The sequence below is a fragment of the Hylaeus anthracinus genome, unplaced genomic scaffold, assembly GCF_026225885.1.
Source record: "Hylaeus anthracinus isolate JK02 unplaced genomic scaffold, UHH_iyHylAnth1.0_haploid 11982, whole genome shotgun sequence".
NCBI classification, from domain to species: Eukaryota; Metazoa; Arthropoda; class Insecta; order Hymenoptera; family Colletidae; genus Hylaeus; species Hylaeus anthracinus.
The window spans coordinates 1,119,425-1,144,341 of record NW_026534330.1 but is presented as its reverse complement, the minus strand read 5'-3'; the positions used below and the strand labels follow the sequence as shown (position 1 = coordinate 1,144,341).

The 24,917-nt window shown below is 34.5% G+C and overlaps 6 protein-coding genes across 7 annotated transcripts; 5 read left to right on the top strand and 1 right to left on the bottom strand.

The window, feature by feature from the left end:
• Positions 1–203: 203 nt before the first annotated feature.
• Positions 204–1,019, top strand: LOC128885841 (active regulator of SIRT1-like). The gene is made up of 4 exons (XM_054140151.1): positions 204–418; positions 499–588; positions 673–821; positions 885–1,019. The coding sequence occupies exons 1-4, from the start codon at positions 355–357 to the stop codon at positions 1,005–1,007; spliced, it is 426 nt and encodes a 141-aa protein (XP_053996126.1). The 5' UTR covers positions 204–354; the 3' UTR covers positions 1,008–1,019.
• A 211-nt stretch (positions 1,020–1,230) lies between these two features.
• On the top strand, positions 1,231–1,698 carry LOC128885845 (uncharacterized). Its single transcript, XM_054140158.1, has one exon. The coding sequence runs from the start codon at positions 1,240–1,242 to the stop codon at positions 1,498–1,500; it is 261 nt and encodes an 86-aa protein (XP_053996133.1). The 5' UTR covers positions 1,231–1,239; the 3' UTR covers positions 1,501–1,698.
• LOC128885839 (nicotinamide riboside kinase 1) lies at positions 1,682–2,716 on the top strand. Its single transcript, XM_054140149.1, has one exon. It carries the CDS (start codon positions 1,682–1,684, stop codon positions 2,270–2,272), a length of 591 nt encoding a protein of 196 aa, XP_053996124.1. The 3' UTR covers positions 2,273–2,716.
• A 525-nt stretch (positions 2,717–3,241) lies between these two features.
• On the bottom strand, positions 3,242–11,251 carry LOC128885823 (COP9 signalosome complex subunit 3). The gene is made up of 5 exons (XM_054140132.1): positions 10,905–11,251; positions 5,121–5,346; positions 4,477–4,737; positions 3,664–4,388; positions 3,242–3,586 (listed from the first exon to the last, which is right to left on the bottom strand). Exons 2-5 carry the CDS (start codon positions 5,173–5,175, stop codon positions 3,290–3,292), a joined length of 1,338 nt encoding a protein of 445 aa, XP_053996107.1. The 5' UTR covers positions 5,176–5,346; positions 10,905–11,251; the 3' UTR covers positions 3,242–3,289.
• LOC128885815 (dynein regulatory complex protein 11) lies at positions 5,632–9,183 on the top strand. 2 transcript variants are annotated; one of them, XM_054140118.1, is made up of 10 exons: positions 5,632–6,289; positions 6,446–6,656; positions 6,730–7,007; positions 7,070–7,379; positions 7,499–7,783; positions 7,871–8,115; positions 8,234–8,521; positions 8,619–8,711; positions 8,805–8,922; positions 9,005–9,183. In XM_054140118.1, exons 1-10 carry the CDS (start codon positions 5,786–5,788, stop codon positions 9,121–9,123), a joined length of 2,451 nt encoding a protein of 816 aa, XP_053996093.1. In that variant the 5' UTR covers positions 5,632–5,785; the 3' UTR covers positions 9,124–9,183. The 2 variants fall into 2 exon arrangements, with proteins under 2 accessions (XP_053996093.1, XP_053996094.1); XM_054140119.1 differs by lacking the exon at positions 8,619–8,711.
• Positions 11,252–11,335: 84 nt separating the features above from the next.
• On the top strand, positions 11,336–24,389 carry LOC128885808 (fatty acid synthase). The gene is made up of 9 exons (XM_054140107.1): positions 11,336–11,613; positions 16,351–16,545; positions 16,631–16,984; positions 17,070–20,224; positions 20,306–20,756; positions 20,842–22,692; positions 22,776–23,698; positions 23,792–24,028; positions 24,121–24,389. The coding sequence occupies exons 2-9, from the start codon at positions 16,434–16,436 to the stop codon at positions 24,220–24,222; spliced, it is 7,185 nt and encodes a 2,394-aa protein (XP_053996082.1). The 5' UTR covers positions 11,336–11,613; positions 16,351–16,433; the 3' UTR covers positions 24,223–24,389.
• The last annotated feature ends 528 nt before the right edge of the window (positions 24,390–24,917 follow it).

Here is a 24,917-nt window from a genome sequence, read left to right as displayed (position 1 = left end):
TTTACGAAAGTTCTAGTATTTACTTTTTTATCATAATTTCTAAGATCTTTATTAATTAAACAAAAAATGCAAACGCAAATGTTGAGACTTTTCACTAGAAAAACCCTTACTATTACTAGATTATAATGATACCTAAAAAATAATGATAACAATGACCATAAATAGATACTATGTACAAAGTATGTAAATGTTTATATTAGTTTAGTACGTATAACACGTATGATTTAAGATACGAAATAGTAAAAGATATTTCAAATTTATTGGCGCCCTTATCAGGAACATTTTCTATATAGTTGGCACTTTTGCTATTGAAAGATGCTTATATTTTCTTTTGCTGATTAATACGTAACAAAAATGTCAAATTCACTTGTGAATAAAGGGCTTGAATTACTAGGTTATGAAAAGAGTTTAAAACAGGGTTTGTATCAAATTCATATAGGTTATAGATTTGTGTTTAGCTGTTAACTTCACAAGTAATGCAAGCTTTCTATTTTGTAGAGAAAAAGAAGAGGAAACACGTAAAATATAAGGGTACATTGGACTTGATTCCCCCAAAACATAGAGTATTATCAAAAAATGACAAAACAGGTACATATACGTGTTATTTGAAGTCACACAATACTTGTAGTAGGCTGTTTATCAGTCGGTAAAAGTTATACATTTTTCTCGTAGATCTAGGCACAATACTTGGACGATCAAGTAAAGTGACTGTTTATGAAACCAAAAAACGATTAGAGGCAGAAAAGGATCCTACAGATGAGAATGTGCAAGGGCTTCTTATGCTTAGCAGCAATCGCATCAATCCAGACACAGCAAACAAGGTACTCTTAAACATTTAGAATAGCTTTTTCAAGAAATTATAAATGTTGTTAATTTGATTATAGTTATTGAATCGAGCAATAAAGAAAAAATATATTCCAAAGAAAGAAAAACCTAAGGAACCTGAAACTACTGTATTCACTGAAGAAGATTTCAAGAAGTTTGAACAAGAATATGTGGATCAATAATTTGTGATGTATCATTCTTATATTTTTTAACTTACTTAGAGAATTATTACATTCATTCAAGTATTTTCTATTCTATGCATAAAACAAGTGCACATGGATGTACAAAACATTTAATTACATTCTGTATAAAAAGCACCATTTCTTTCTTAACATACATAAAAACAATATTTCAATGATTTGACATATTCATATAAATGTTAAATTTCAATGTATTCTAAATTGAAATTATAAAATGTTCAATAGTGATTGTGAAAAAGGTAAAGTAATATTAATAGTGACGTTAGTTTCATTTTTTTATTATACTGTATGGGTGATTGGTCTACCATTTATTGATGATAATAGAATACGATCACTTTTTGGTTCTCAGAATGTAGCCTTAATGATACCTGCTATTTTAGGTTTATGTTTCATTGGTGGATTAGTATTCTTCACTATTTATCATGTCAAGCCATATTTTTCATATGATAAATTAAATAAATTTCATGAATCATAGATTCTATATGAAAATACAAATAGATGAATTTCAATTTATCATTCAGTCAATAAATAGACAGTGACTTGAAAGATGAGTTATATAACTATATTACATCACTTACATTACCTCATTAAAGTCCAGATTACTCCATTTTTATCAACTATGTAAGAGAAAGAAAATTAATAATAAGCAGCTTGAAATGTTTCCAAAAAAATTGATTGTAATTGGTCTTTCTGGTGTAACTTGTGGTGGAAAATCTACTTTGACTAAGAGACTTCATAAGGAATTAAAAAATTCAGTTACAATAAATCAAGATGACTATTTTTTGCCAATAGATGATCCACGTCATATAAAAATAGTGGAACTCGATCAACTGAACTTCGAAGTTATAACTAGCATAGATATGGATAAAATGCAATCAGATGTTTTAAAATTAATTGAATCATTGCCGAACAAAAGTAATTTCGCAGAAACGAACGAGAAGAACGTTCTAATACTCGATGGTTTTTTACTTTTTAAGTGTAAGGTTATTTCCGATTTATGCGATAGAAAATATTTTTTAACCTTAAATAAAGAAGAATGCCAAAAAAGAAGGGTGGAAAGAATTTATGATCCCCCAGATGGTCCCGGGTACTTTGAAAAGGCTGTATGGCCAGAATATTTGAAACATATGGATGAATTAATGAAAGACAAAGATTTATACAAGACGATAACATTCATTGATGGATCGAGAAATAAAGAAGAAATATATCAAATGGTTTTTGCAGAAATAAAAAAATTGTTATCTTAAAATTTTCATCATGTCATTATTACACATGAAAGAAAAACACTTAAAACTAAAAATAAATATACACCATGAACTGGTCTGGATATTTATGTAGCATTCAGTGAAGACAAAGTGATGTAATAAACAGTAGCTATATAAAGAAATATTTCCTATACATTCCAGATTACTTGATACAAGATGTAAATAAAATTATGAAATATCCTTTCTAATAACCTAAATCATTTTTATGTTACTTTGTTAAGTTTAGAATAAAACAATTGCAATAGCACATTCATCTAGTATATTAAATGTTTATATCAATGGATCACTTCAGATTTTATTGTAAAAAGCGTACTTCACTTACCTGGCACAATTGTGCATTGAGCGTTTTTTTCATGAATTGTAATTATATCTGTGTTCATCACTTTTGTTTCTGTGACAAATATATGTACATATATCATTGTTGCATTATGTGTAACGAACTTGATTTTATGAACTCCTATGAAAATGCCCTTGTATGAATTGATGTAGCATAATTATTTTTTGTTAAAAATGTGATAATCTTGTAGTTAAGAACTACAATATTCTAACTACACCATGTAAAATTTCCTTTTGCTTTCATATTATTTGTAAAGCCTGCTTCAGATGTTGAGTAATTATCGAGGAAATAATTTTAAATTTCATTCTGTATGCATAATATATTTTGTACAAAAATTAGTTATATAAGGCTTAGGAAATAAAGTATACTTGAGTTGGTAACTCCTTCACAGACACGTGTTATAATTTACAATTTATTGTTCAGCCTTTGGTTTCAGAGATTCAGAACAAGCTTACGACTTATTATAGAAGTAACTTTTTTTAATTTTTAATATTTTTTTGCATTATTTTTCGTATGAATGCCAGAGTAGTTTCGTCAAAAATTGTGGATTTTCATCTTCATCCAAAACAGGCTTATAAATATTTAAGTCTTGGCTTTTAACAAGATTTTCTCCATTTGTTTTCTGTTTTTTAATAAAGATAACGCACAACGACGTGTATATGTTACATGGAATAGGCGTTATGTTTAGATTGACCTTGCACATTTGTAACATTTGTTGGAGCAGGTCCAGCTGTCTGATCATCTTGATCATTTTGCCCGCATGCTTTTCGAACATATTGTGGTGTGAGAACAACTTCTTCTTCCATTTCAAGTACTCGCTTATCTAATTCCATACATGTCGCCATCTCCTTCTCTAGGTTTGCCAACATTTGCGGTGAATTATATTTTTCTGGATCATCATGAAACACTACCATACCATCCTTTTGATTAATTGTTGCAAAAATCTCTCCATCTTCGATCTAAATATATAATATATCCGTCATTAATTAATGTTCTAGATGCATCATATTATATTTACAAAAAAAAATGTATTTACCATGTTTAATATGTATCTTTCTGCATCAGCAGGTCCAGCGAGTTGAACTCTGCTTGCCACATCACTTAAACTAAGCGTCAAAAAAGTCTTTGTCAACCTTTGTATATTTTTCTTGTACAAATAGCTGAGCACTTGTTTTACAAGTCCCATATTGTGATCTCTTGTAAAAAGTTGTTGATATTTGGTGATAACCTTCTGTACTTCTTCGCAGCTATTCATTAGATAAGCTGTGGCCAGTTCTTGATATTGTTGACTCAGAGGCTTCATGTACCTATTGACCACTTGACTCGTGTACCTAGGTAGGTTTAGAACTTTCCCATGCATTATTAAAGAGACCAGGATGTACTTTTTGTAGGCCTCTAACATAATGTAACTAACTGCCATTGCAGGTGTTGTAACACATACTTCAAAAAAGTATAATGCTCTATTATAGTTCTTCAGTGCTGTGTATATTATACCACCATAATAATAATAAAGCAAAAAGTATTTTGAATCAAATTGCCCTCCTTCTTGACTGATGCCCGTAATATCTATGTCAAGAAATTCAAGAGAAGGTTTGAAACATTTAGACAAAAGACATAGTTGGCAGAGATCAGCATGTATAGAAGTTAGTTGGCTACCAAAAAGTTGAATTTTACGTATTGCACGACACAATAATTCAATACCACGCAAAGGTATTTGCAATTCAACTAATTTTTGTGTAAATAAATGACATAATTCTGCATCTATAACATAAATTATAAGCAAAATAAGGTTATCAGTGTTTAAAAAAGATTTAAATTTTTCTTTAGGAAAGAACAGATGAAAACTTACATGTATCAGGAGCAAATCTAACTTGCTCTCCGTTACAACCAATGATAAATTCTTGAACCTGATTAAATAATGGTTTGTAAGTGTCTGCAGTATTCGCACCACTAGGATTAGACAGTGAAAATTTCACACACAGCACTGCCAAGATACCTAAAGAATGTTGTTGCAGATCTAACGTTTCCAGAACGTTATCTAGGTGCTGTCCATTTTTTATTAACACATCTGTGCTTTTACTTATTATTTCACATAGTTCTCGAAAATTACCTTTAAAGAATAATATATTTATATTATACATGTACAACACAAATACTTATTAAACAGAAACAAATACATTCTTCCTTATATGTCCAATATCAGCATTTCGCGTTTAAGTACTACAAAGTGAAATATTGATATACGTGTTTAGAATTTGGTCAGACATATAGGCCTAATGTAGAAATCGGATCTCCGAAGGATATGAATGAGATTAATTAAAAGGATTATTTAATACTATACGAAACAGATATTACAAACGCGTGTATTAATTTTCTGATAAAGAGGCTATTTCATAGGAATGCAAAAGATTTTAATAAAGAATTATTTGCGAATTATTGCCCTTATAGGTTATGTTCAGAAGAATACAGGGAAGGTTTAAACATCTGTCGCACCTTGTTTCGAAAGCGTCCGCACATTATTTACAAACTGCTCCAATGCCGACGCCATTACTGCGAATGCTTTCTTCTCATCACCACCTTTGATCGGTGGTGAACCGTATTTACAGAAATTATTTTCGCGAACAAACGATCACCTAGGATGACGTTTTGAAACAGACAACCGGAACGCTCCGAAGCATGTTACAAGAATAGCTGGTTGCATCGAACTCCCTCTTGTATGCTGCAACCAACATGCAATTTGAATCAAAATCTATTCAATTGAATTTAGTCTTTTTATAAACTTAATTAAGTCCCCTTGTATTTCGTCAGCGATGCAAGTTATCAATACGAGCGTTAATATTTTCGTTATACTTTTTTTATGCAACGTGCGTTTAGCAGCGAACTAATTTAAGTTCTCGAATAAGAGTTACATTTATGTTTATCTTAATCTTACATTATTCAATATGTTTATAATAACTATACATAATACGTCGACATCGATACAAGGAAGAGGATATTTATACTGTTACCGAGAGTAATAAAGAACTCCGTGGTTGCTAGGATATTAACGATTGTTACGATTCTGATAATAAACAAAACCAAGTGCTTTTTCCTACTATCGTTCAACATATTGTTGAGAAAGTACTTTATTCATAGATCGAAAACAAAGTATTTTCGTAATGTCGAGTGCAACATACGATGAGCTTTGGAAAAACGCACAAACCATTTTAGAGGAACTTGTTCAAACAGACACGAGTCTGCAAAACGCCAGGCCGCAAAAGGATCGTATACAGGCTCGTAATATAATCTCAGAATTATACGTGAAGTATATCATTGTCTCTAATAAGTTAGAACTGTGTTACGACCAAGTAATACAGCCGCAAAAGCGAGTATTATTAAGAAAATTATTAGATTCATGCGTTGGCAGAATCTTGGAGTTGAAACACGAGTTGGTCGAGATAGATCTTTCGGAGTATAGTTATTTCGATGATATTTTGATAAAGTTAAATATCACTCCACAAGAAATTGAGATTCAACTACCGAGATATTTTAGACGCGAGCATTCAAAAGAAATTGAAGAAAGACGACAATTTATAGAAAATATTTTAAGAAATACAGGGGTTTTAGACGAGGTGATATTATCGAAAAGTATCACCGAATCTGAAGCGATAAGGCTTATACAGGTATATATAGATTTTTCAGACAAAAAATTAAAGATAAAAAAATGGAATAATATTTATTCGAAATTTGCTGATAAAATAAAGCTAAGTAATGCATGTACGTCTATAAATAATTATTATACATATATAATAACAAGATTTGTAATCGAAATGATTTAGGCTCACGAGCGTGCAAGACAAGGTCGTCTAAGATTTCAGTTTATAAAAGAAATTCGTAAAATGAAAGAAAAATCGGGAATTAAAGTGGAGATGGAGGTAAAAGATAAATCGACCGAAGGAGCAGCTGCAATAAAAATTCAAAAAATTTGGAGAGGGTATAGTACTAGACGAAAAATACGAAAAAGACGCCTCGATGAAATGTTGTTGATCGGTAATTATTGTCTATGACAACAAATTGTAATATAAAAGAATAACAGTAAATATATTGAAACATACTTTCGAAGGTATGCTTCAACCAAGTCAAGAAGTTACTGAAAATGCTAGACAGGCTGAAAAAGTTCGACAAGAGAGATACGAGAAACAAATGAAATACCAAGAACAATACGAAACTATGATGATTGAGACTAAGGAGAGAATACGTAACGAAAAAAGTGCTATAATGGAGGAAAATATAAGAAGTGAAATTCGAAATTGGGTAAAAAATTGTTTTCAAGAAACGGGAAAAATTCCTGATTTGCCATCTGCTGAGAGTGGTGGATCCAGGATCATATTTAGTAGACAGGTAATATTTACATTTCTACAATAAATACAAAAACAAGGCAGCCACGTTGTTTTTCCATTTAGGGTACCGAGAGTACCATAAGCAAATCTACAGCAGTATCGTCAAAGGAGTCCAAGAAATCGAAAAAAGCAAAATCAAAGAAAAACAGTGAAACTGAGCAATCAGAAGAAGAAGCAGAGCAAGGTTTTAAATTAATTTCATCAAACTTTTTATCAGAACTGATACATGCTAATCAAAAGTACCAGGAAGTATGGAAAAATAAAGACGAATCCATGAATGCTGAACAATTACCATACATAAGTATGATAAAAAGTGAAAAAACTAAGGAAGTTGAACATGATGTAAGAATTGCAGTAGACCAAGCACTCAGAGGTAAACTTTTTGTAGAATTTTAATAATTAAATAATGCATAAAGTTATGGTTATCTGTTTTTTTCTTACTTGATGTATACGATTGATAAATTGTTAATAATATTGAAACCCTATAATTAGCCGATATAGAAGCCCTTCAAAGTGCATTAGATAGGGATAGAGGGTTTAAAGGAAAACGTGCAAAAAAAACACAGAAACGAATTCGTCGTAGTGGGAAAAAGAACAAGAAAAGGAAAGATAAAGATTTAACTCCTGATAGAACAATGGAATCTTTATTGGAAGAATTAGTGACAGAAGGCATTGTTAAACTTCATAGAGAAATTCCACTCCATGACTTTAAAGGCGAAAAATCTTTTGCTAATTACAGTTTAAGAGAAAAGGGAAAAGATCCTTTACCAGCACTTGGTTAAGTTACACAAACAAATTATTATATTTTATAGTTTATGTTTCTATACTAATTTTTTAATTTGTCAAAATTATTTATCATAATAGGAGACATAAGGCAATTAATAGCCGAATATTGTATTCTCCCTTTGGGAAACAGTACTCTTAGAGAACTTACACCGCTAGTAAGATCGGTATTGATAGCTGGACCACATGGTAGTGGTAAAAAAATGTTAGTAAATGCAATTTGTACAGAACTTGGTGCTACTTTATTTGATATTACGCCTGCTAATATCGTTGGAAAATATCCTGGAAAGTCAGGGTTAATCATGCTTATTCACTTAGTATCAAAGGTATTCTAAAAATGATAAAAGGAATAAAATAAATGACATCTAATTATTGATTTCAAAGTAATTATATTGATTTTCAAAGTGTAATAAAAATTTTATATTTTTTCAATTTTTTATCAAGATGTCGCGTTTATTGCAACCATCAGTCATATTTATGGATTGTGCTGAAAAACCATTTGTCAAGAAAGTTCCAAAAGCAGATAAAACCGATCCAAAACGTTTGAAGAAAGATCTCCCTAAATTAGTCAAGAATATAACAAATGAAGACAGGGTGATTCTTATTGGAACTTCAAACTCTCCTTGGGATGGAGATCAAAAGCTTTTATATCAGACTTATGATAAGGTCATATACGTTCCCCGGCCAGATTATGGAACTATGTCTATTGTGTGGAAAGATTTATTATATAAAGTTAGATTTTATTTATTCGTAAATTATATCGTATTTTTAACCTTGTGTATATCGTATATCAGAAAAATTATTTTTTCTTTTTTATATATATTTATAGTATTCTGGAATTAGTAGACAATTCGATACATCCGCTATGGCTAAAATTTGCGATGGCTTTACTATCGGAACTGTATTGACATCAATTAATGAGGTATCGATAGAGAAATCATCGCGTTAATACCGTCGCTAATTTACATCTTTACTCGCGTCTCAGTATTTTATACTCGCACATCTTGATATACAGGTAATGACCACAAAACGAATGGTACAGTTAAGAACTCATCCTTTAACACACGGTGAATTAATAAATGCGCTGAGCACTAAAGACCCGGTTTATCGCGAAGAAGAGGATGCATTTCTAAGTAGCATATCAATAATAATTGATGTTAATAAAGTAATTATATTGATCATTAATCGCAAACTTCCAGTAATGTTGTATTACAGCCTGGCTGGGAAAAACACCAATACATCGTAAAAAACAACGTATGCTCGAACTGGAACGTCAGAAACAAGAGGAAGAAGATGAAAAACAAAACAGAAAAAGCAAGAAGAAATCTTCGTAAGGAAGTCACCTTGCACGATTGATCGAGCTAATTGTATAATTTTTTTTATTATGCATAAATTATTATAAGATATTTACATTTTATTAATTTTGCAATTCGTCATACAAAAATTTAAATTAGCATCGTGTTACGTATATATATAATCATAACGTGATTATGCATAAACATCTATATCCGTAATAGTGATACGATTACGAGTTTTTGATAGTAGATGAAGAAATCGATTACAATCAGATTCAAATAAAGAAAAAGAGAGAAATCCAATTTCCTTTTTCTATTTTCATACTAATTCTGAAATTTTCGTCGACACTTTTGAATGTAGCTTAAATGTTATATTTTTATTCATACAGAGTATCGTTATAAACAGCTGTGATCTTCCACTTTCATTTACATATTTTATTTGCGATTAACTAAAAATATAACGTGGCCCACTGGGAGATCATATGGTCCTCGTTGAGAACCACTGATTTACACGATTTTCTTTACCGATTACCTGACTACTCGCTATCGCGTACAAGAGTTCTTGCAGAAATGTATGTAAAATCGATTTACGTAAGTTAAAGTAAACACAGTAGTATGACGACTGTGTACGTTCAAGATCAAAGTTCTTAGTATCGGAAAAAGTGTCTTTTGTTTGATCGAAAACCACGTTTACGGATGACACGAGAGGAGTCAAGTAAAAAAAAATCATGTGCTTCTGTTATCTGTCTCACTCACTCGCTCACTGCCGATTATAAAACGTAATGAAAATTTTTCATTTCTTGCTAGTGAGATACTTCTTTGGAAGCTACCAAATCGAATTACGTTTAATACGATTTTGTAATTTTAATATCAACGTTTCGTATGATTACAATACACTTGAGATATAGCGATTAAAATAGCATGTGTCCCGATAGTTAATCGATAAGATACCTGAATTTAAATTTTAATACACTTTTACCGATTTCCCAATCAGTTTATGGAATTTTGATAATTTGATAATTTAATGTAATTAAACGAATACATATGTTGTGATTACAGAAGTGCCAGACAGCAATAGATACCGATCTTTAGCCACGTGAGCGCGAGTTAGGGCAGGCACAATTTCAACTCGGCTTGTTTTTATTCATGAACCTCCCTTTGTAAGAGAGATAAGTAGGATGCCTCCGTTAGCTTTGCATCGGGGCACAAAAGTCTCGTTAAGTCTAAAGTTACACACGTTATATGTTTCTTTCTTCGGTTCACGTGATAGAGCATACAACCAACAGGCTCGTAGTAAGTTAGTGGCAAAGACCTCTTTAAAGTACTACCGGATAGATATAGTACTTTTCTTTCATAAAATATACGTACATATACGTAGATATATGGATATACATATATACAAGCGCAGGTAAACAGAACCACACGACTACGACAGTAATCGATTGGTCTTTCCGTATTCTGATCACGCAGCGATATATTCCGATCACGCGTAGATATATTTTAAAATTAATGACTCGCTATCCAAGTTCAACATCGTCCTTAATAAGAAAAATAAGATAAGTTCTAACTGTTGCAATAGATATTCCAGAAATTCTGAATCGAATCGCACGATTATCCTGTCGTACTCTTACGTGCTAGTGACATTACGGTCAACATAAGGATATCAAAAAATCGATATTCAAATGCTAATGAAACATAATCGATTTAGTAATTTGTAAATGCGTAGTTCAAATGATCTGATTTAGACTTTTCGGTAAACTTTGATCGATGCGAAAAGATTGAAAAAAAACAAGAAAAGAAAAGAAGAAAATTTAACAGACCTTGATGTATTAGAAATATTGACGAAATCCGCTAGCGTAAGGCTACGTTACTGTCTCAGGGGTATCGATCTCTCGCGACGTTCGAGCGTGTTACAGGCGACGAACTATTCCACGCCAGTTATCGTTACCGATAATGAGAAAATTATGTAAAAACAAAAACGCGGAAGATCGACATGTGACAACTGCATGGCCACGAATCGATCTGGACATCGGATTACATGGATGTTGAATAGCCTGTCGGCTAAACGAGTAGCTACGTTTCAACAGAAAAGTGGAATATTCGTAACAGAAGACGAGAACGCCGGTCCAACCTAATGCGCTTGCGTACCGGAAACTTGAACTCCTATTGGTCGACTCCACATGGTCTGATGTCAGACCACATGGTCTGTCCAATTCAATAATAACGAGATGCTCACGAGCTAGACACTAGCCAGTTCTCTGCGACGTGCTCGCGACGTTGGTGATGGTTATTGACGATAAGAAACCGCACGTCGCGCCTAAAGTCACTGAACAGCAGAACCATTTTCCAGTTTATAATATTCGATACATTCCATTGTTTCTTCAGTACTAAGAACGCAGGCCGGTGGACACGATCTACTCTATTCATTGCAAACAAATTTCGTTGTGTATAATCATCGGATCCCGAGGATCCTCGAGCGAAAGGAAGGACAAATTTGCAACGTTTGCCAGGATTATATCCACGTGTGAAGTGAGTTATTATACGATGTTTCATTTCTAATAGAAATACACCGATTTCCTCGATTTGGTTATGTTAGCAAATTTTTGTTACACGCAACCGAACGTGGTATAGAATGATTGATTAATTCCTTGCTTGTTGGACATTTCATTTTTCAAATGGAAGATATTACCTCGTTATTTGTACGAATAAATCCGTTCGATATTTAGTTTGCTTAAACTGTTATACATATCGTAAAGGTGTGTACGATAAATATTTTGAGAAATATTCATTTTTTTCACGAAATTCAATTAATTTTGTAGATTAAATGTATACAAGTGTGTGGATCAAATTCTTTCGTTTTTACGACCGTACGTGTGTTTATTAGTTCTATGGCACGCTATAAATGGCTTTCCTTGAATTACCACTAACCACTAGAGTCTTTAAGATCGATTGTCTCATTCGCCACATAGTGCTGATATTAAATATATCTATAAATCTTTCTTAAGGTATCAAGTACATTGCAGCGTACAACTTCACAGTTAGTTGTTTCGATGTCTCACATATCGTGTACCGTAAACACCCTGTTTATCGCGGTCGAATTGCTTGGAAAACGATTTCCGGTGCTCGTGCTTCTCGTACAAGGATCAGTGGCTGGAAAAATAGAATTTTTACGGCTTAACTCTGATTCGTACTGTCATAGTGCCACACTATAATAAATCTAATGATAGCGAAGCCTACCTTGAAACTACAGTTACGAAAGCGTGCAATATCATTTCTAAAAGCGAAAATTAATAACGTGAAAGTTTGACTGGGAAGCAAACAAGCAATTTATTCTCGGATCACAATAACTGCCACGTATAACCTCCGATAGAATACGTTATTTTCATAGTTACGAGATACCGTCAAACGTGTCGCACGTCATAAAATATTATGCGAAAAATATATTTCTTTAATGTAAAACAGCGCGTGTGCAATTATCAAAAATGTTTCAAGTCTGACTTGTGTAAACTTTTACTACTGCGTCGCGCTCACGACGTGTGTGCTATACTTGCCTGCAGTGGATTATCTACGTCGTTTCAAACATACGATATTGACTAATTACTATTCCTTTACGAAACGTGAACATCCATCTCGTACAAATATTAGCAATTATAAATCGTACAATACGAATACAAATTCTTAATCATTTTTCATATTTCAAATATTATGTGTATACACGTATATGCTGTTGATTAGTTGACTTGAAAGTAAAAAACACTAATCGTAAAGATGCTTAATGCAAATTTCTATTAGTTTTTCTCTATAAACATTTGCTAATTCATCTTTGATTCACTTATGGATTCAGCGAAAATAATACTGTGTAATTCGAATGTCTGATACACGCCATTGATCGAAGAGCAATTAATTTTACGAATGAATTAAATAATTTTTCAAATCATTCGATTCCTTCGTCGTGTTTGTTGAGTCAATCGTGTGTTACCACAGACTGGTAATTGAAGCAAATCGAATCTTCTCACTCAACGCGGAAATCTGAAATGATTTTTTCATTAATCCTTTGATTATCGTTAAATTTTATTAGATTAAAAGGGATCGTATCAGTTTGGAAATTGTGTGAAATTTGTTTCCTAAACTAAACAATTATTAGATATTTTACTTGGCTTTATTGCGAAAATTCATTAAGGTTGTAACAAATAATTGTTCGCAAAACTTATTTTAACAAGTACTACTTTGGAAGATTCAATAAGCTATATCGAACGATCATCGCAATTTTGATTCTATGCGCATGTATGTCGCGCAACACGTGATCGGCTGGTGAACTAGGCAATGTGCTGAATGGCCAGTTTAGTCTCTTGCCACATTTTTTTTATCTCATAGATTTATTTTAGGAATAATTCCATAATGTATGGAACGCGATATAAATGATATCTTCCCCATTTTATACATATGTGTTTGATATCTGTATTACAAAGGTTAATCGCATTATAGTCATATCAGAAATTCTATCAAATATAATTTGTTTCTCACTTTCTTTTACTTTCGTGTGGCAATTTTGCTCGTACGTTGCTTAATCGTATTCGATAGTTGGCGGAAGTGTAGTTCACATACAATGAATTATGCTTGTCTCATTGTATTTACAACGAATAACAAATCTGGAATAGCGCATTGGTAATATGTGCCACCTGATCTGCAAACAATAACCGTAAAAGTATCTTACATATTTTAATGTAATCGCGTTATAATTTTCAATACTCATTCGGTGAAATACGAAACACGTGTTAGCAATTTGTAACACGAATTTCTTGTTAATGCATATATTTGTATTAATTACTGGCTTTATTAAAATCGCGACCAGGTCTTGTTACGCTCGTAATATAATCGATAATTAAAACAAGTATTCTTAATCTGAATGTTATGTAAACACGAGACAGACATTTTATCGAGTATTATAGCAGACCTTTATATTATCTAATGGATTGTATCTATTCGCGCAGGTTCCTTTATCGCATCGTTTCTACGTTACGAACGTCGAAATGACCGATTTAACGGAACTATCGCACTCGATAAACTTTGCGTATTTCAAGGCTAGTCGTGTTTACCTTAATACCGCAACGATTTACCTGTGTAGGCTCGTCGAATATAACAGAAAATTGTTCGAAAATTTATAGTATGTTTACAACTATGAATGTATTCGGTATCTTAAGTTGAAACTATTCAATTACGGCTAAACAAATTTAAAAAAAAAAAGAAAAAAGAAATAAAACTTGATAAGTAACGATTTTTCCGTCTGACATTATCGTATGTACATAACTAACATGGCTGACAAATAGTATACTTGTCAGAATAGATACATGTTTCTCCTTCTGACAAGCACAGAAAATATGATATAATATTACATTAAAAGTTTATTGATTTTATGAACTTCGTAATAGTAAAAGTTAATTAATTCAAATTAAGAGCATAATAATAAAAATATTAGTATTATTATTATTGTTATTGCTCGGATAACAATTTCGGTAGAAGTTCTTACGAAGATTTTTACGATACAAATAGTCGATAAATATTAAGTAATACGAGTGTAAAATATTCGATTACAGCGAATACACTTAAGCGACGTAATGAATATGTATTATTATCTATATTTGAAATTCTCGTGCGAACCGTGACCACAGTTGAGTGTTACATCAGAACTTTTCAATTTACATAAAAAAATTGCAAAGTACTAAATATGACCTTTTCCTACTCTTTTATCTTGATCGCTTTGCTTCTAAAAAGACGTAGTAAACGCAAACGTTGAGACGCGAGCATACTTCAACAACGCAAATGACTTTACACGGAGAAAATAGTAATCGGTTAAGTCGATGAATAAATAGTTACACGTATCTTTGTGAACACTTTTGTTCTTCGCGTCAAATTATAATTGATTGGATATGGTGTCGTTATACATATAAATTAATTACGAGTGTCGTTCGTTATCTTAAAAAAGGATAAGATAGGAAAGCTACAGACGAATAAAAGTAATAGTCACTTAATTTAACCAATTATCATTCCTTACTTATATCTAGAGCTTCGATAGCTATACATACTATATAATCACTCGGTTTCCAAGGGTAACTAATTATCATATTTTGGTCCATGTGTCTTTCCTGTAAATACTAATTAGATGTATTTAATAATCGAACTATGATACAGGTACACGGGTTCTGAACGACATCTAATGAGATCATAATTTGTTAATTTATCTGTAATTTAACTCGTTTCTCTCGCGGGTGTCCAGCGTATTCTCGTGTATCACGCGATACCTTGTGCTTTGACCGTGAACTTGCGCGGCGCAATCGTAACATTCATAACTGTCATTTTAACACTACTGCACGCGAGATGGTATATAAAATAGCGAATATTATAATACGATCGTAATTATTTATAAGATGACGTTAACGAATCGTAACATTTATCAATAGAGTATGTTAATAAATGCTGCGATGTATATGTATGGATAAGACCATGTATACGGAATATCCTTTGAGGTCAGGACACTTTAAATCACATGCTCGCTATTGCGATTTCATGAAATATTCGTGTAACCCCGAATGCATAAGGAAATCCAAATCCTATCAATTATTCAGCAACTAAAACTTTTTCCAACGTTTGCATTTCATGATTCATATGCGCTGACGTCTACGACTCATTATGTCACGTGTGCATTTAATTACTCTCAAAATAATTTATTGTACCACTATATTCATCAAAATTTGCTTTGAGAGAATCTTTTTGCTTTCATATTAATCGTTAATATTCTTTTTTTTTTTTTTTTTTTTGTAAGAATTTGTAATTAACATTCTCTCGAACTTTTTTGTTTCTGTTTGATCGGTAGTCTGTTTTACCAACATATTTTCCCATTTTGAATCGCACGTTGCAAAAGTAATGTAAGAAAACACACAGATACTACTATTGCGCAAGTCCATTTATATATTTTTTTAAGCAAAGATTATCATAGGTGAAAATGTAAACTAAATTGATTTAGTCCTTAGCGAATTCAATTGAAATCATTCAATCGGTCGTTTGACCGAGAAGCGGAGATAGTTATTGCAGTAATCTAATGCAATTGTCGAGACGTCTGAGTAGACTAACAGTGCAGCAAACACTGTCGACCTGCATATGAAAAATGTTAACTGTAATCGACGAAGTAATCCTTAGACTTAATATTTCTATTTGTACTGGATTTTATAATATTATTAATAACAAGTACTTTTGTACCGTACCTTTCAGCTTACTGTCCACTAGGTTCTCACGCTTGGTAAATTCTGCAAAAGGAAAATTTGTAAGATTGTCGTATTATTATACCTATAATAATGCCAGCCCAGTTCGAAAGTGCAAACAGTCCCGTCGCGAGAGAACGAAACATAATGAACGGTACTGCTCCGTATTCGGTCGACGATGAGATCGTCATCAGCGGGTTTTCAGGTAAGAAAGTGTTAATTTGTGTGTTTTGCAAAATGTCAATATGTGTATGATTAATAGCTATATCGAATACTTGGTAAAATTTCAGGCCGCTTTCCGGAGTCCATAAACATAGAAGAATTTAAAAAGAATTTATTTGAGGGCATCGATATGGTCACCGATGACCCACGCCGATGGCCTTCCGGAATCTATGGTGTACCAACGAGAACCGGAAAACTTAAAGATCTCTCGATGTTCGACGCTACCTTCTTCGGTGTTCATGCCAAACAAGCTCATTTAATGGATCCACAACTCCGCATGCTATTGGAAGCAACATACGAATCGATAGTCGATGCTGGCATCAATCCAAACGATATCAGAGGATCTAAAACTGGTGTATTCATCGGTGTTTCATCGTCGGAAAGCGAAGAGATTTGGGTCACTGACTACGAAAATGCCAATGGTTCGTGTACTTCTGATACAAACGAATAATTTATTTCTCGTATGAGAAATATGTACAAATTTGAAGTACATATGTATATTTACAGGATATGCTTTAACGGGCTGCTGTCGAGCTATGTTTCCAAACAGGATTTCATTCACATTCGATTTCACCGGACCCAGTTATGCGATAGACACTGCGTGTTCTTCATCTTTGTATGGCATGCATCAAGCAATTGCTGCGATACGTTCAGGAGAGTGCGATGCAGCGATTGTTGGTGGTTGCAATCTTCCTTTGAAGCCTACGCTATCTTTACAATTCCACAAGTTAAATATGTTATCCCAGGATGGCACTTGTAAAGCATTCGATGCAGACGGAAAAGGTTACGTGAGAGCAGAAGCCGTCGGAACTGTCTTTCTGCAAAAGGCAAAGGATGCGCGTAGGGTATACGCGACTGTACTACACTCCAAGACGAATGTTGATGGCAACAAAGTTCAAGGAATCACTTATCCTAGTGGTGATATGCAGAACAAATTAATGCGGGAAATTTACGATGAAGTAGGTATCAATCCATCCGAAGTTGTGTACGTGGAGGCACATGGAACTGGTACCAAAGTTGGAGACCCGCAAGAAGTTAATTCCATCGCAAATTTATTCTGCAAAGGCAGAAAGTCACCGCTTCTTATTGGTTCTGTAAAATCTAATATGGGCCATGCAGAACCTGCGAGCGGAATATGTTCTCTCGCCAAGTTACTTATTTCCATACAAGAAGGTGTGATTCCAGGCAATTTGCATTTCAAAAGTCCAAACACAGATATACCAGCGCTAAGCGATGGAAGGATACAAGTCGTAGATAAAGCTACTCCGTGGAAAGGTGGTCTCGTAGCGATTAATTCGTTCGGGTTTGGTGGAGCGAACGCGCATGTACTTCTTCGTACCAATACAAAGCCAAAATTGTCGCCAGTTTTAGATAGTAAATTGCCTAAGATGGTTACGGTATCGGGACGTACAGAGGAGGCTGTACAGGTCATCTTAGACAAAGCCAACGAACACGAAGAAGACGACGAATTTATTGCCCTTCTTCATGATCTTCATGCGAATAACATAACAGGTCACAGTTACCGAGGTTACTCTGTAATGGGAAATATTAACATCGAAGAAATCAATCAGCTGAATGTTACGTCGAAACGTCCTATTTGGTTTGTATTTTCTGGCATGGGATCCCAATGGGCAGGCATGGGTATAGAATTGCTTTCCATCGAACCATTCCAACGAAGTTTGCAACGGTGTGCTGATTTTTTGAAACCGGAAGGAATTGATTTAATGGATATTCTTCTAAACAAATCGGTCGACCCCTCCGACAATGTTGTCTACAGTTTCGTAGCGATTGCAGCCATTCAAGTCGCTCTTGTCGATTTACTGGCTCATATCGGTATTCATCCTGACGGTATCATTGGACATTCGGTTGGTGAGTTGGGATGCGCCTACGCAGATGGTACTTTTACCGCGGAACAAACAGTATTGGCTGCTTACTTCAGAGGAAGAGCGATTCTTGATTCGAAACTACTGCCAGGAGCGATGGCTGCTGTTGGATTAAGCTGGGAAGAAGCTAAAGCACGATGCCCGCCCGACGTCTTCCCGGCTTGTAACAACTCCAGCGATTCTGTGACCGTTTCCGGTTCAGTCGAGGCCATCAACAAGTTTGCAGAAACTCTGAAGAAGGACAACATCTTTGCGAAAGTAGTAGCTAGTTCCAATGTTGCATTCCATAGCAAGCATATAGCTCCAGCAGGTCCACACTTACGCGCTTCGCTTGAAAAAATTATACAGAATCCGAAACAACGATCCTCTAGATGGATCTCTACGTCGATACCTGAAGAAGCATGGGGTAATCCATTGGCGCAACTTAGCTCTGCAGCATACCATGTAAATAATTTGTTATCGCCTGTACTCTTCCAACAAGGACTCACTCATATTCCAGATAATGCGATAACAATTGAAATCGCGCCGCATTGCTTACTGCAAGCAATTTTACGTCGATCACTGGCACCAACCGTAGCCAATCTTGGTTTGCATAAGAGAGGACATTCGAATAATTTAGCTTTCTTATTCGAGAACATCGGAAAGCTGTACATGGAAGGTGCACAACCTAAACTGTCCAAATTGTATCCACCAGTCAGTTATCCAGTCGCTCATAGTACCCCGATGTTAAATTCTCTCGTTAAATGGGATCATTCTATAGAATATAGTGTAGCTAAAACCTTTGGTACGGAAGGAACCTCCGGAGAAAATGTAATCACGGTTGATCTCTCGAAAGAATCAGACGCATTCTTGAGTGGTCATAAAATCGACGGAAGAGTTCTTTTCCCAGCTACTGGTTATTTGGTTCTCGTTTGGAAAACTCTTGCAAAAATACGCGGTCTCGACTACGAACAATTACCAGTAATCTTTGAAAATGTATCCTTCCTACGAGCTACTATTATGCCGAAGGAAGGCCCGATCAAGTTTTTGATCAATATATTCATGGGAACTGGTGAATTCGAAATTTGTGAAAACCAATCTGTGGCGGTAACAGGAAAAATATCTGTACCTGAAACCACTGATAAGATACTGTTGAATTTGCCTGTACCGGTTGTTCGAAATGAACGTGAATTATTGGATTTAACTCCCGGAGATATTTACAAAGAACTCAGGTTACGAGGATACGAATACGAAGGAATCTTTCAAGGTATTAAATCCTCCAACAATCGTGGTGGTACTGGCAAACTGGCTTGGACCAATTGGATTTCATTTATGGATACTATGCTTCAGTTTAGTATACTTGAGAAGGATATGAGAGCGTTATATATACCAACCCGTTTACAATATGCCGCTATAAATCCTAGCCTTCATCTGGAACATGTTAATAAGTTAAATGCAGACGAGGGAATCCCTGTATATTCTTACAAAAGCATAGATGTCGTTAAATCAGGCGGTATTGAAATAAGAAAAATGAAAGCCAGTTTAGCTCCGAGAAGACAACAGTCTCAAACTTCTCCTAAATATGAAAAGGCCACATTTATACCTTATGTGAATCTTCAGCCGTTGGCACAAGATCCTGAGAAAGCTAAGCAACACGCGCTCACAGCTATATTGCAAACTATTTACGATAACACAAAAGGAATAAAAATAAAAGCTGTCGAAGTAGCCGAAAATCGTTCTGCAGATGCTCTTCTCGCGCCAAGCGTATTGAATATTCTTTATAGCGAAGTCCACGTAACTGTAAGTTTTTTTTCATGGCTATTATTTTCTTTGCGTGCCGTAAAGGATTAAATGCATGTATCACGAATTTTGTTTCTGTAGGTTGATTTACAAGTGGCTACTACAACTTCAGTTGAAGAGTACAGCAGTTTAGCATCACACAATGTTAAAGCTGTAAAGCGCAATGTGAATGTTGAACCCGTTGGTCAAGATTTACATATTGTGATTGCATATAACGTCATGTCCGGTAAATCGGAGAAATTAAACAATCTGTCACGAAGCTTGAAGCCTGGAGGATTTGTATTGTTGGAAGAAAATGGTCAAATTGATCTTAATTTATTGAAAACCACAGATCTATCATATGTTGGAAAACAAGTTCTGTCTGGAAAGTCTTATCTATACTTGAAAAAGAAGGAACAATTGTCGGAACCGATGGTCGTACATTTAACAGAAAAGAATTTCCATTGGGTCGAAGATGTCAAAGCAGCTTTGAAAAAAGCCGCGACGAGTAAACAACAAGTTTTGTTTGTAAACCAAGGCGAACCACTGTTTGGTAAATTTGTTTTCCAGAATTTTACATGTTTACTGTCAAAACACCTTTCATAATTGTTACTTGTAACGCTATCTATTATTTTCAGGTATGGTTGGACTCATGAATTGTATTGTTAAGGAAGAGGGTGGCTCAGAAGCGCGTTATGTATTCATCTTAGACAAAAACGCACCCAAATTCAGTCTAACCAATAAATTTTATGCCGAACAATTAGACAAACAGCTGATAGCCAATGTCTTAAAAGGAGAACAATGGGGATGCTTTAGGCATTTACTATTAGATCAGCAAAATACAACAGCATCTCTCCAAGTTGAACATGCTTATATTAACGTGTTGTTTAGGGGCGATTTGAGCAGTTTGCGATGGATCGAAAGTCCCGTGAGCTATTATATACCAGAAAAATGCCCAAATACGGAGTTGTGTCATGTATATTATGCACCGTTAAACTTCAGAGATATTATGTTAGCAACTGGAAAGTTGCCGCCGGATGCTCTTCCTGGAAACTTGGCCAATCAAGATTGTATATTGGGTCTTGAGTTCTCTGGACGTAATTCGAAAGGTCAGCGAGTTATGGCTATGGTACCAGCACGTGGTTTGGCAACCACTGTTGTAGCTGACACTGGATTCATGTGGGAAGTACCCGATAAATGGACTTTAGAACAAGCATCAACGATTCCAACAGCTTATTCAACGAGTTATTATGCCCTTTGTGTCCGAGGAGGCATGAAACCTGGTGACAGTGTTCTTATTCATGCTGGTAGCGGAGGTGTTGGACAAGCCAGTATTTCTATAGCATTGCACGCAGGCTGCACAGTATTTACAACTGTTGGTACACAAGAAAAACGGGACTTCTTGAAGAAAATGTTCCCTCAGTTGACCGACAGAAATATTGGCAATTCTCGAGATACTTCTTTCGAACAATTGATACTTAATGAAACTAACGGTCGCGGTGTTGACATAGTGCTCAATTCATTGGCTGAAGAAAAATTGCAAGCCAGTATAAGGTGTCTTGCTGTAGGTGGCCGTTTCCTTGAAATAGGAAAATTCGATCTATCCAATGACGCACCTCTGGGAATGTCAATATTCTTGAAAAACACTACTTTCCATGGTATACTTTTGGATGCTATCTGCGAAGAAAAAGGACCAGTAAGAGAACAAGTAGTGAAACTCGTTCAAGAAGGAATAGACAATGGCGCTGTTCGTCCACTTCCTGCAACGGTCTTTTCAGAACAACAAATCGAACAGTCATTCAGGTACATGGCTACGGGTAAACACATTGGTAAAGTTCTCTTGAAAATTCGGGATGAGGAGAAAAAGAAAGTCACACATCCAGCGATGAAAGTAGTTCCAGCTATTCCTCGTACATATATGAATCCAGAAAAATCCTACATACTAGTCGGTGGTCTTGGTGGACTTGGTTTGGAACTTGCAGACTGGTTGATCAAGCGTGGCGCAAACTATATAGTATTGACGTCACGATCTGGAATACGCACTGGCTTCCAGGCGTTATGCGTTCGTCGTTGGCGTGAACTTGGTGTAAACGTACTGATTTCTACGGCAGATGTAACAACATTGTCTGGAACAAAACAACTCATTAAAGAAGCCAGCGCATCCGTTCCCGTTGGTGGCATATTTAATTTGGCAGCTGTTTTACGAGACGATCTAATCAGCAATCTTCAGGAAAGTGATTTTACAACGGTCGCGTTACCCAAGGTTAATGCAACTAAACATCTGGATGCAGTATCCCGGGAATCTTGTCCCTCATTAGACTACTTTGTTGTTTTCTCATCCATCTCATGCGGAAGAGGCAACATTGGCCAAACGAACTATGGTCTTGCAAATTCTGCTATGGAAAGGATAATTGAATACAGACAATCAAACGGTTTGCCTGGTCTCGCGATACAATGGGGAGCCATTGGAGATGTCGGCTTGGTTATAGGTAAATTTCGTTTACTTTCCAATCGAAATTAAGTTTCATACATTATATCGTGTGCCATATTCCTTGTATTTATTTTCTTTCAGAGGCACTGCATGGTGGTAATGAAACTGAAGTGGGTGGTACTTTACCACAACGTATTTCAAGTGTCCTTGAAACGATGGATACGTTCCTTCAACAACCACATCCCGTTTTGTCTTCCTTTGTTTTGGCAGACAAACGTAAACTCTCAGACAATACGAACAAAGTCAGCATTGTTCAGGCAGTTGCTAATATCTTAGGCATTAAAAAATTGGATTCCATTAATACCAGTGTTACTTTGGCTGATTTCGGAATGGATTCTTTAATGGGAACAGAAATCAAGCAAACTCTTGAACGGAGTTACGACTTGGTATTGACGCCACAAGAAATTCGTGGTTTGACGTTCGAAAAATTAGCCGCAGTTGATATCGCTCCGTCTGAGGGAGTAGCTGAATCAGAAACGGTAGTAGAAAATGATGATGGAGTACGATTTCTCTACCAATATGACGGCAGGGCACTCGTACCTCTGGAGCCACTTGTACCATTAAAAACAAAGAGTGTAAAGGGAACTCCTATATTCTTTATTCATGCTGTCGAAGGAATGGTAGATGTTTTCAAATATATAGCTAATGAATTGGAACGATCTGCTTGGGGATTCCAGTGCGTCAAAGATGCCCCTTTGAATTCTATATCAGACTTAGCGGAATTTTACATAAAACAAATGCGAAACATTCAAAACAAAGGACCATATCACATAGCGGGTTATTCCTTTGGAGCTTGTGTTGCTTTTGAAATGGGAATTCAACTGGAAAATGTAGGAGAATCGGTAACTTTAACTCTACTCGATGGTTCACCAGAATTTATAAAATTACATTCTCAAACAATTGGACAACACGCTGGTTCGAAGGAAGATCCGAGTGCAGATGGTTTGCAAAAGTGTTTGTCGTTCTTGATTAATCAGTTCAATCCGAAAGTTAGTTTTATTCAGGTAATGCATATATTCTTATTTCCATATACATACCATATAGAAATTTTATAATAATATTCGTGTAATATATTTCACTACGTTTATTTTCTACAGGGGTATAATATGCTGAAAGAACAGCCTACCGAAGAAGCCACATTAAATAAAATGGTGGAAATAATAAATAATTCCCAATTAAATGACGAGGACTTGAAAGTTGCTGGTGTCTTATTATACAAAAAGCTGTGGGCATCTTATTTCTACGAACCGAGTAATAAATACAATGGGAAAATCAGATTAATTAAGACCAACGAAAACTATATTCATCTAAAGAACGATTATGGTTTATCAGAGGTAATTATTACATTTAAGTATAGAAAATGTAAATTAATATTAATTGTATTTATATATATGTATATATTTCATAATATTTGTAATATTTGCAGATTTGCAAAAGCCAAGTGCAAATTAATGAAGTTCCTGGCAACCATAGAAGTTTTCTAATAGGAGACAGCGCGACACAAATTGCAAAAATTCTGCAAACGTAAACTATTTTCTACTTATTAGAATATCAGAAAATTGAGGAAATAATCTACTACATTTATATCATTATTTAAATGTGCATAAATGTCGCATAGATACGTTCTATAAAGTATCATGTACTATAACAGAGATCATCGAAACTTAATATTTAATATTTAATATGATTCCTAGATATTCTTTGTAAAGTTCCTTTTGTACAAATGTTTCTCCCTTGAAGTTTCCACTCGCATTGTTCATATCATTTGCATTATTAACTCGCATAGCGAATTTATATTCCTTAATCGTAAATTTTATAAAATGATATCGAGATAAAAGTGTATCTTTAGTTTCTGTTTTATAATTTGTAATAATTTCATGTAGTACAAAGGGGTATTACTATAATTATTCAATGGATCTTAAGTATAAATATTTATAGTACATTTCAAACTACAATATTTACTATGGGTCTTTGTAGTGGTTTCTGGTGGACAAGTTACCATTACTTAGACATATAGAATAGACATATATATTGTTGCATTATGCATTGTTAAGTGTCATTTCATGTCTAGATTTCTGGGAATCCATGACGTTTTTACATACAAGAAATATGTGCGAAACTGATTAAAAATATTTTACAAAAGAAACGAATGACGTTTGAAAAATCTTATCACATTTCCCATCTCAGTTTTGTATATTTTTTAATAGTGTATCTGAACTAATA